The sequence below is a fragment of the Eleutherodactylus coqui genome, chromosome 8 (genome assembly GCF_035609145.1).
Source record: "Eleutherodactylus coqui strain aEleCoq1 chromosome 8, aEleCoq1.hap1, whole genome shotgun sequence".
NCBI lineage: Eukaryota > Metazoa > Chordata > Amphibia > Anura > Eleutherodactylidae > Eleutherodactylus > Eleutherodactylus coqui.
In genome coordinates this window covers 136,409,490-136,421,864 of record NC_089844.1, presented here as the reverse complement: position 1 = coordinate 136,421,864, position 12,375 = coordinate 136,409,490, and the positions used below count along the sequence as shown (strand labels likewise).

The 12,375-nt window shown below is 42.7% G+C and overlaps 1 protein-coding gene across 1 annotated transcript in view; it reads left to right on the top strand.

Annotated features, from left to right (window-relative positions):
- CLUAP1 (clusterin associated protein 1) overlaps positions 1-9,882 on the top strand; it is a 57,214-nt gene extending 47,332 nt beyond the window's left edge. Inside the window, exons 9-12 of the mRNA XM_066576505.1 lie at positions 3,226-3,298; positions 4,001-4,114; positions 4,307-4,356; positions 8,504-9,882. Of these exons, the coding sequence (XP_066432602.1) occupies positions 3,226-3,298; positions 4,001-4,114; positions 4,307-4,356; positions 8,504-8,680 (414 nt within the window). The 3' untranslated portion in view covers positions 8,681-9,882. The remainder of the gene's footprint in view (positions 1-3,225; positions 3,299-4,000; positions 4,115-4,306; positions 4,357-8,503) is intronic.
- The last annotated feature ends 2,493 nt before the right edge of the window (positions 9,883-12,375 follow it).

Sequence of the window (12,375 nt, the reverse complement as noted above, 5' to 3'; positions counted from 1 at the left end):
AATATATCTTTATGGAGTTGGAGGTGCATGTTGGCACACAGAGCTCCAAATCCCCTGCTGTAGGAATACACAATCAGAGATTCATGACAAAATTCTGCGTGCTGTCACCACTAAAGGAAGCTCCCTAGATATGAATTTTACAGCTAGTATTGAACTAAAAGGGGTTGTTTGGTTGTAAAGTATTGATGGCCAATTCTCGGGAATAAGTCATCACTAGTAGATGGGTGGGGTCCATTGCTCGGGCCCTTTGCTGATCAGCTGTTTGCCCGGCTGGTACAGTCATGTACTAAACTGAATTCTGCAGGAAGCAGACAGCTCCATTCTTACTGTAGTGGCCAGGCTTGGTATTGTAGGCCAAGTTCCCATTTAAATGAATGGGAACTTTGTCTGCAATACCAAGCCTAGCCACTGCAGAAATCAGCTCCGTGCACAAGCTTACCAGCCTGGCAAACTGCTTATCGGCATAGGTCCAGGCAATGGACCCCCCACCACTCTACTAGTGATGACTTATTCTGAGGATAAGCCATGAATAGTTTACAACCAGACAACGCCTTTAATGGGAACTGTAAGGGGAAAAAATCTGTTTGCAATGAGCTCCCCTAGTGGCAGGTGCAGAGAACACGGGTATAAAACAGGTAAGTGCTAAGCCTCTGCTCACCATGGGCAACATAGCAGTTATATTATCTGCCTCATTATTAAGTACACCACAGGATCAAATCCTTGAACTACTAGTAGCACACAAAAGGGTCTCTGAACAGGCAGTTGTGGAGACCTACACCAAATTTACCTTCTGTAATTCCTTAGAGACCTTAAATTGGTTTCCCAGTGATGATATTTATTCCCTATCCATGGAAAGATATCAATAGTGGAAAAATCCATTAAAAGCAACTTATCACATATCAGCAGTATTGATAAGTGTCTCCGACCTCTGAGACTCATTGATCACAAGGTTGGAGTCCCGAGTCCTCTCCTATGAGTGGAGCAGCTGTCACCAATGTGCACTACTGCTTCACTAATCTCTGTGGGACTGCTGGAGGTGCTGGAGGGTGACTTTGAGTATTAGTGTCCCCTGTTTTGGCTACCATAAAGCATGAGCCCCCTGAGCAGATATCCCTCAGAAGGCCGCTCTATTACTTGGACTGGTATTTCATACGCTGGTCTAAGTAAACTATGATCTGAGCTCAAAGTGACAAATACCGTATACTAAGAGGTCCAAGCCTCTTAACCGCTTTACAACCACATAATGTAAATTTATGTCGTGTGGTTGTGAAGGGTGTATGGAGCGAGCTCCAGAGCCAAATCTGCCCCTTACACAGTGGCTATTGGCTGTTTCTGACAACTGACAGCCGCTGGTAGCTACCGTGATCAAAGTTGGCTCTGATCACAGCAGTTAATTGTTTAGATGCCCTTCGTCTAGCAGGGGTGGGGGGAACCCCTTTTCATGCTTCATTGGCACCCCCTTCAATGAAATAGGCCTGAAGGGCTAGTATAACAGCCCAGAGAGTACTGAAGGCTCGCAGGACTGCCACACATAAATGCCTACTAAGCCCTGCCCATGGCACGGCTTCATAGGCAACACTAAAAATCACTATATACCGCAATATATAGTACAAGCAATCAGATGAGACCCTTGTGGGGACGAAATAAAAGTGTACAAAAAAAAGATTTAATTTCTTTTTACTGTTAAAAAAATAAACAATTTAAAGTTTAAAAACCCCTTTTCCCATAATAAAAAAACTAAACAATTTAAAAAATCCTTTGGTTTGGTATCGCCGTATGAATAAAACCCTGAACTATAAAAAAAAAATATCAAAAATGTATCCAGCACAGTGAAAGCCATAAAATAAATAAAAAGGCAGGAATGTCAAAATTACATTTTTTTTTCTTTAGTATCCTGTGTTAGGAGCTGGTACAGGTTTCTGCTATAATATATGCAAGTTTATGGCATGGATCATAGAAAATGTGATGGGCTAATGAGGCCATGTCGCTTAACACTAGACTCCGACCACTTCTTGTAAAAGTATCGGGGCCTAGTATAAAAGCCCCAATGGTCACAATTTTGACATGTGTGCCAAAATTGCAACTTTTGTATGCCTCACCTCCTCTACCTCCCTGCACAGAGTATGCCCATAACTGTCTCTTATAGAAGTCAATGGGTCCCCTTCTGTCCATTGTGTCTGTGGTCCATGAGGCTGCTGTAAAGCATACCTCTTTACTGTTACTGTATGCAGTCATTGATGGCCAGGGCAGTGACGATTTATGAAGGTTAGGCAGTGAGTCTTCCATCATAGGTGGGACAAGTAGCGCGATTTGATTTTCAACCATTTTAGATGTTTTTTTTGTTTTTGTTTTTTTTACAATCATGATGCAAGTAAGAACAATAGCAAAGTCATTAGAATGGCTAAGATTGACTTAGAAAGGTTATAATTAGTAAATGGTTGTTCCGTTTAGACATCCAGCTGTTATTTTTACATGAGGTTGGTGTAAATTGCTCCCACGTGCCCTTCAGATGATCCAGAAAATACACATTTGGAGGTTCAGAACTATTTACTGTAGCAAGGAAGAACATATCTAGTCCCACTCGCTTACTGTACATTAGAGGATGTCACATCTCCTCCGGCCTGTGGTTTGTTGGTGGGATGTTCGGTTCACTTTATCATCAACTGTATTAGTCAGAAATAGCGCTGTGTACCTAAATAAAGATTACAGGAAGTGGCGCTGAGAACCTCTGGTCTTGGTGTGGTTCATCTCTGCTGAGACCAGGGAGATCATGTTGCTTCTTAGTTCTCTGGCCCGGGCAGATGTTAAGTGCTGAGCATGTACTGCTGCATACTCCGCCCACCCCTTATCGCCTCGGATTCTGCCCACCCCTCACCGCCTCGGATTCTGCCCACCCCTCACCGCCTCGGACTCTGCCCACCCCTCACCGCTGTATGTATTCATATGCCTATATGAGAGTGTCACTGACCTATAACATCTTGTCAAGACCTGATAAGTAAATGTGAAATAACCCGGGCTTCGCGAGATGGCACCGATTGTCACTTTTATCCGTCGACAAATCTTTAAAAATGTAATTCTGCTGTGCAAATTCCATATGTACTAATGTACTTATAAGCTAGCGCTAAGAATTCTGCTCCTCATTGAGATGGGAAGCATTACTTGCCCCTCAAATTTTTGGAAGCTTGTGTATGGAATAAGTAATATGATGTGAGATATGTCCTGCAGGAGGCGGAAAATACACTGAGGCTGATGCAGAGCAAGCTGAGAGAAGAGGAGATCAGGCTGCAGAAGTCAGCAAGTAAGACGGACCTCTAAATCATTCACTCACCTGCCATTACATACTGCCCCCCGCTGCCTGCAAGTTATACACCCGCCATTACATACTGCCCCCACACACACATCTGTAAGTTATATCCCTGCCATTACATTCTACCCGTCCGCCTGTAAGTTATATACCTGCCATTACATACTGCCCCTGTTGCCTGCAAGTTATATACCTGCCATTACATACTGCCCCTGTTGCCTGCAAGTTATATACCTGCCATTACATACTGCCCCCCACTGCCTGCAAGGTATATATCTGCCATTACATACTGCCCCCCACTGCCTGCAAGTTATATGCCTGCCATTACATACTGCCCCCGCTGCCTGTAAGTTATATACCTGCCATAACATACAGGCAATGGGGCAGTCTGTTATATACCTGCCATTACATACTGCCCCCGCTGCCCATAAGTTATATATCTGCCATTACATACTACTGCCCCTGCTACCTGTAAGTTACATACCTGCTGTTACATACTGCCCCTGCTACCTGTCACTATATATTACCTCACTATGTCTAGGTCACATACAGTCATCACACACTACCTGTAATCCATTCAGTTACATACCCACCTACAATACTACGGACTATCGTTTGCACCCTGGCATAGATGTGGCGCCGGCTTTGGCAGTGCCATCTAAGACTTCATTATAAATGTAGTACATTTCTTTCTAGACAGCAATGAAGATTCGGACAGTGAAATCCAGGATGACGACGGCTCAGATGATATGGAGCATGAGGACAGGAGACTTGGGAAGTTCCAGATGGGGCGCAGCCTTCCCATGCAAGGTGCCATTCTCTAGTACTTATGGTATCATGTCCTACCATCATGAATACAGGGGAATCCCAGGACTGCATGCTAGCAAAATTAACCCTTTCTCTGTGGTGTATTTGCACAGCTAAAGCTAGATGGTTATATGCTGGGTTGTGAGGACACAGCATACTATAGGATATAGATACTAAATACTTATGTTGTTACAGGCAGGGAAGGTCGTATTGTGGGGACCATGCACGGAGGGGACAGCGATGAGGTAAGTGACCAGAACATGGGATTGACATAGATTAGATATCCTTTTATTCCAGAAATCAGCGCCATGTCTATATACCAGAAATGTATTATATGCAGTGACCTGTGTGCTGCTCATTTCTAGGATTTCATCATGATATACAAGGGGGTACCCAAAATAAACAGGAATCTTCTTCTAGTGGGTGGGCATTACTAGTACAGGCCTCTTTACATTTCAGGCGTTGTCCTGATGGAACAACCAGTAGTTTGTGTGTCCACACAGCGCTCAATTTTAAGCAATTTTTGATGAAACATGGCACACTGCTGAGACCCCTTCTGATTCTTGGTACAGGTATCCCTTGCCCTCCACCAATCACAAAAACAAAGAGTCTGCTTTCCCTATGTGAATGGAGCGTTGGCCAAGAATACGCACTGCCACTGAATTCAACTCTGTAGGACTGCTTGGAGATGGCTTGTACTTGGCTACATCCAGCGGTCAAATGGTAATGAATGGTGTAGCACTGCGCATGCTTAGCCTTCACTCCATGCAAGCTCCTGAGGAGAAAAAGGGCACATGGGATCCCCATTCTCATTATTGGTGGCAGTCTGATCAGTGAGACCCTGACCAATCAGTGTTTTCTTACCTATCCTGTGGATAGGTGATAAGTCGATTCTTAGACCACTCCCTTTAATGGGGTTGCTCAGTTCTGAGCTATTAATGACCTATTCTCAGGATAGGTTGTCAATGATAGATCCATGGTGGTCTCCCACTCCGGACCCCGCCGATCAGCAGTTCACCAGGCCACTGTTGGTGTGTGTCGAGTCGGAGGCTGACAGCTTCGTACACATTGTATACAACATGCTACAGTCTGTCTGATTCATTAGGCATAATTCTTCTATGCAGCAGTAACACAAATTCTCATTATTGGTGGCTGCCTGATCCGTGAGACCCTGATGAATCAGAGTTTTATTACCTATCCTGTGGACAGGTGATAAGTCAATTCTGAGACCACTTTCTTTAATGGGTTTGCTCAGTTCTGAGCTATTAACCCTTTCCAATCCACTGTCTGACGTCTGAAGACATTCTGATTGAAGACTGTAGAGCTTCGATGTCGGAAGACGTCCAGCAGGGTATTCTTACTATATATTACTGGCCGCTCTGTTGTCGGAGGCCTCTCCAGCGTGTCCCATACTGCAGTACTGGCTCTAGCCAGCAGATGGCGCCATTGTATAATTGTAGAAAAAGAAAGCCCCCTAGGAAACCCTGAATCCAAAATTGGATTGCAAAGGGTTAATGACCTATCCTCAGGATACGTTGTCAGTGATAGATCCGTGGTGGTCTTGCACTCAGGACCCCACCGATCAGCAGTTCACCAGGCCACTGTTGGTGTGTATCGAGTCGGAGGCTGACAGCTTCGTACACATTGTATACAACGTGCTACAGTCTGTCTGATTCATTAGGCATAATTCTTCTATGCAGCAGTAACACAAATTCCCATACAGTCCTCTGAAGCTGACAGCCCCTCCCTCCAGAATTCCTCATCTTTGAGAAGGATTAAGTAATCGTTAACCCTCTCTAGTAATAGGAGTTTAAGACAAAGGTTATACTAAAAGTTGACCGTAAAATCTGTTGTGAAGTTCTATGGACAGATAGTTGGGGCACGTCAGGTCTATTTGATATATGGGTGCGTGTTGTCTGCGTCTCAAAACCCACTCCCACGGTCTCTTAATTGTGTGTGGCAATAGTACTTTATGGAGATTGAGAATGTTATATACATAAGCCCGCCTCTTATGTTTATACCAGCCTGTCCAGGAACTATTTGGTATGCAGGGACTTTACGTAAAAAAGCTTTTCCCCTTACAAATTGCAAATCCATACTACACAAACAGCAGGGACATCTATTCATTCACACACAGACTGATAAGCTTCCTTTGGCAAGTAGAAAACTAGAATCCTAACTACACAGGTCGACAGACAGTGAACAAAACACAGGCAAGAGAGGTTTAACTCACTGAGGCTTGATGTGTTTGTCCACTATCGGTCATCCGATGCTTGCGATCATCCTCAGAACACATGCCCGATTTTCACTTGCATACTCTTTTTCAGCATTCTCTGACACCTTTTTACTGCATTTTTGCCTTCTCTGTCTTACACTATTTCCCTTGCTGTCTACCTCTGAGATACCCTGCCTCCACTTCCAAGTGCGTTTTCCATAACTCACTCTTACCCTATCACTCTTTTAGAAACCTTAACTCGTTAAAACTATACAGGTCTAGTTGTTTCCGCTCTGCACCCCGTATATTGTGTCTTAGAGGAAGTGGGCAGTCAGTTATCCTTTTCTTTGGTCAGTCACAGCTTTTCACATCAAGCATTGAAAAAAGCAATCTTAGGGCAACCAACCAACAATGCTATTTCATACTCCAATTTCATTTCTTTCTCAATTAAAGGTTGCCTCTGGCAGTTATTTGCAATTCAACAGAGCATACACACAGGGCACATCTATACATATTAAGACATTCAGTAATTACCACACATCATATCCCTCTTTGAATTTTTAGACACAGGTTGTCAACGCAAAGACTAGTGCCGTCCAACTCACCCAGACATTGAGAAGTTTTACTCAAGGAAAGACAGATAGCGTAGGTGTAAGAATAAGCTTCTTACCATGTTTTTGGCGCTCCTTATAATCTGTTAGTTCTTGGATACAATTCTCAGCAAAGTACAGAAAAAAAGGATAATTTCCATACCCCACGTTGGGTGCCAAGTTTTGTTAACACAATTGACACTGCTGATATGTTGTGGGGATACAAATTAAATAAGTGTTATTATATCAAGCTCAAAGAATCAGACACATGACACACTAATGGAGTTCACATGCAGATTCTTGCCCATGTTTATTGTTGAGTAGTTATATATTATTTTGAATAGAAACACCACCCTACAGCGGGCCAATCACAAGAACAGCAAGTTCTTTGATAACATACAACCAATCATAACTTGTATTTGTATCAACGTATAAGCATATAATATCAACCTATTAGCATATAACCAGTCATAGCATTAATCCATTCACATGTTGCTGGCAACAGACAAGCAAGTATTTCAGCCCAAGACTCCCATGTCATCTGGTTTTTGTTTATGGCTAGACCAGTAAGATCGCAACAGTGATATGGCTACTGGGAGATCGGTATGTTCACCCGCACTTATCTTTGTATGTATTTTAGAGGTCAGCATCTTAGTAGTTTGCTTTCAGAATCTAGTACTTTGCAAACAATCATGGCTGTCATACTGACTGAGCACATAAAATGTCCATTGAACATACAAGAGGGTCTCTTTGCCCCAGCACAGCGGGCCAGGTTGGTAATGCAGGCACAGCTCCTACTGAACTTAATGCAATACCAACCCGGGTGCTGCATTGTGTACAGAGTGGTCAACTTTTGGCTCCATACAAACTGACAGCAGCTTGGCGAACAGCTGATTGGCAGGGATTCCGAGTGGCAGAACCCTGCCGCTCAACTGCTGATGACCTGTTCTGAGGATAGGTCGCCTATGGTTTAAACCTAGAAAACCCTTTAAAGCACCTAAATGTAGTCCTATAGTCCAGAACATGGATGAAAGAACAATACTGGAAGTCCATTTGTATGTACAGTTGCTTTTGTTAGTGGATTATCAAATATTCCATTTAACTGTTAGCAGTGGATTGGAATATTTGATCATCCACTAACTGTTAGCAGTGGGTTAGATACAGTATTTGCTGGGTTAAATAGATGTTACTGCATGATAAGATACAGTCAGTACTATGGAATGTGGGGTACCATGCTGGGAAGAGTATAGTCTGGATTTCCCAGTGAGGAGTCACCAGGTACCTGCTTATTTCTATCCATTCTCCATTCCAGTTCTCTGCTTTTCTCAGTTGTGGCTGCTCTTTTGTTCTTCCTCTCTCTCTTCATATCTCATGTCTTCTTTTTATTTCCTTGCTGTCATTACGTGGAGGCGGGAGCCAGTCCTGCCAATATAAGTAATACTGAGGCTCTGGGCAGCCATAAGCAGGTTGGTACATGCCCCTTACCCACAGGACTTGGCAGATGCAGCAGTGGTGTCAGATAAGGCTTAGACCATTGCATTCTGGGAGATCCTTATGCTAATAACTTACAATTGCACCTTCACACAGGATGCATTAGAAGACAGTGAAATGGATGTGGAGGATGAGGACAATGAGGATGAAGATGATGACGAAGATGAAGAGGAAGAAATCATGAGGGCAAGGGGACCTAAGAGAGATTTGGGTAAACTCAGAAGACAAGTGCGACAAAATGAGTCGTTTGTGGAGAGTGATAATGACTTCTAACATGACGCTTTCTCATCACAGCGGTTATTACAGAGGAACGTTCCGCTCTTCTCCTTATTAAATATCTGTATGCCCTTAAAGAGAACGTGCCATCAGAAAATGCCCTATTTTATAAATCACATTTTTGTGTTAAACATATTTTTTAGGATTTTTCTTTTTTTTTCGGTCACAATTTGTATTTAAAAAATAAAAAATATATATATATCTCCTAAAACCCTCATTTTTCACACAGACCACAGAGCTCAATACTAGTCTGTCATTTCCTGATTTGTAGAGAAAGCTTTGCAGCCGTCATCTCACTAACATCACAGGCAGGATTACACTGAGAGGTAACCCCTATATGTAGATAACACAGGATCCTCCATTCACAAGAGCTATAAGCTGTGACTATCTACTCACCCTCCCTGCAAAATGCGCAGTCCATAGAGTGCACCTAGAACAGTCTCCCATACAAGTCAATGAGTCTCCTGTCCATTGTGTGAATAAGCCATGAGACTGCTGTAAAGCATCTCTCTAAATGTTGTTAAATGTAAATCAGGAAAGATGGCCACCCCCATAGTCGACTGAATAAAAAAAACTCTACAATCAAAAAATTAGAAAAATTGAAAATGTTTCTCTAACTGGTTTTAATTAATGCAAAAATAATTGATCATATAGTCCCTTTAAGGGTGCATTTACACATTGCTGATTTGCTGTGAATTTTGGCACAGACCTGCAGCAGATTCCACCCCTTTCCAACTGAATAGCTGAAATCTTCTGCAGATCCGCAGCAAATCAGTGACATGTGAACGCACCCTAAGATAACACTTCTAAAAGCTCTTTTCTCTGAACCCTGTGTTGTGCGGTTCCTCCGTTATACCTCCTGGAAATCTATGATTAAATTAACAACTTAGTTTTACCATTCTCCTCAATAGAGTGTGTCACCCCATGACAGCTGTGCAGGGGTGCAGCCAGCACATACATTTCTAGGAGGAATAACAGAAACAGCACAAAAGTTTCTCCAATTATTTCTTGGGGAATTTAAGTATTTACTAAATCAGGTATGGAGATCGCCTGGTTCTCTTTAATGAGCCAATCTGAAGACTGCTAATTCAGTTTCCCACCGCTCTCTCGTTCACCTCCACATTCTTTGTATTTATTTCTCCTTTGTGTTTATTATGTCCAATTTTTTCACATTTTGTTTAAAAAAATAAACAAATAAAAATATTCTAATAATTGTTAGTATCTTAAATACAAACCGAAATAATAAAAATGGAGGGGGTCATTACAGAGGATGTTACTGATGAATGGACACTGCGGCAGGTTTATATGCCTTGCACCACATTAATTATGTTTTAGACATTTTTTTTTACTCTGAAAGGGGGAGTGGCTTCATGGAAGTGGTGTGGCTTACTGAGAAAGAGGTGTGGCCTAAATGCACCATCATTCACTAACATTTTACCACAAAGAAATAGCAAAAACTAAGCCAACTAATAGATGGTATAAAGTTAGACTAAACACTCTAAAGAGTCGCCAGATTTATCAGCAGCAGTCACTGTAATAAATCTGGCACTTTTTAAGACTGTCTATTCTAAGTTTACACTGTCTTAACTGTTAGACAGGAGTAGTAAATCTTCCCCAGTGGATATGAAAAGGGAGTGAAAAAATTTTTAGGCTTTTTTTTTTTAGATTGTTTTCATTCTCTGCTCTATCCATTTCAATAACCTTTTATGTGATGCCCTATAAATCTAGTTGACCTCAATGGCAGCTGTACAGGTGTCCCTCATGTAAGACGTTCCAGCCTTATCACAGACCTCTGCTGAATGAGAAATCTGTCATATCTTCAGTTTTCTAACATAAGGGCCCTTTTACACAGAACGATTATAGTTCCAAAAAATTGTTGGTTCCTGCAAATTTGACCGATCTCTTTCAGTGTAAACATGGCCAACGATTGAACAGCGATTGAGAGTGTGTTCACTTCTCATTCCTCATTTATTTTATACAGGCATAAATGTAATTGTTCGCATGTCCTTGCGTGTAAACAGCGATTGTTTAGTTGTTTACTTACTGGGACAGTGAATGTGATTGAACAATTTGCAAACGCAATTCCACGTGAGATTGTGAACAATTTATCTGCCTGTATAATCACGCTCCACGAGCGAAGAAGCGAACTGTCATCATGTAAATAATAAATCACTCTGTAAAAGGAGCCTTACTCTATTCCACCTATTAGTGGGCTTAGTTTATGCCAAAAATTGTGGCATTTAGGTTACACCCAGTATTCACAAAGATACGCCCCTTTCTCAGACGAGTTTAAAAAGTGCCTGAAAGTGTGTAAAACGTGATAAATATGGTGCAAACCATTAAAGTCAGTGTTTGGTGCAATTTGTACCAAAAAAGTGGCATATTTCCAATGGTAACTCAGTCTGTGCCACTACTTACATTCATAAGGGGGTGATTTAGGTATATGGGGAACCAGTGTCTTTCTGGCAATCACTAGTACAATACACACAAGTATAACATAAGCATCTCATAGAGCAGATGGACCTCTTCAAGGGGTTATCCCAAGATTTAAAGCAGCCTTCTGGTTTCGGGACAAAAGTGTTTCTCTGCTTTCCCTCTGGTCCACCGGTTCCCCATTATCAACCATCCAAGATGACCAACGCAATTTTCTAACTAGCTGATTGCACTGCTCCCGTGATGAGCCTCTGGCCCATCAGTGTCTAACACAACCAATGTACACTGGGGGATCTAGGAAGTCTAAAGAGTTTGTCGGCCATCTTGTATGGCCAACAGTGGGACTGGGAACTGGCTGATCATAGGGGCAGCAGAGAAGAACATCTACATATATCCCCTCTGGTCCTGGGGGGACAGAATATTGTCCCAAAACCAGAGGGTCACTTTAAATTTATCCACAGGAAAGGAGATAAGTGTCTGACCCCTGGGACTCCACTGACCATGGGAGCAGGCATCCTGTGTCCACAGGTATGAATGGAACATCAGTCTAATATGAATGCTGCTCCTCCATTCTTTTTTGTGCCTGCCGCAAAATGCATTGTACTCTGCTTCTCTTCAGCAGTCCAATGGAGCAGCAGTGCGCTCGCTCGAGCACTACTCTAATCATACCAGGGGACACAGAAACCCTGTTCTCACTATTGGTAGCAGTACCAGTAGTTGGATCCACATGTCTATATCTCAGGTCAACCCCTTAAAGGGGTTGTCCCGCGGCAGCAAGTGGGGTTAAGCACTTCTGTATGGCCATACTAATGCACTTTGTAATATACATCGTGCATTAAATTTTGGCCATACAGAAGTTATTCACTTACCCCCTCCGGTGCTGGCGTCCCCGTCTCCATGGCGCCGACCAAAGCCGCCTTCTCCCTGGATTAGACGCGCTTGCGCTGAAGGGGCCGCTCCGGCGTGCTCGCGCCGCACAGGGCTTCTGCGCACCGGAGGGGGTAAGTGAATAACTTCTGTATGGCTCATATTTAATGCACGATGTATATTACAAAGTGCATTAATATGGCCATACAGAAGTGCTTAACCCCACTTGCTATCGCGGGACAACCCCTTTAAGCTGTATTTACACAGGGGAGAGTGTGATATTGGATCAAGAAACTTGGACCAATATTGGGCTATTCAAGTTTTGATTTTTTCTGTGAGATTTGCATGAAAATCGCATATACTTTCAATAGGAAAACTTTTAAAATGCGCCA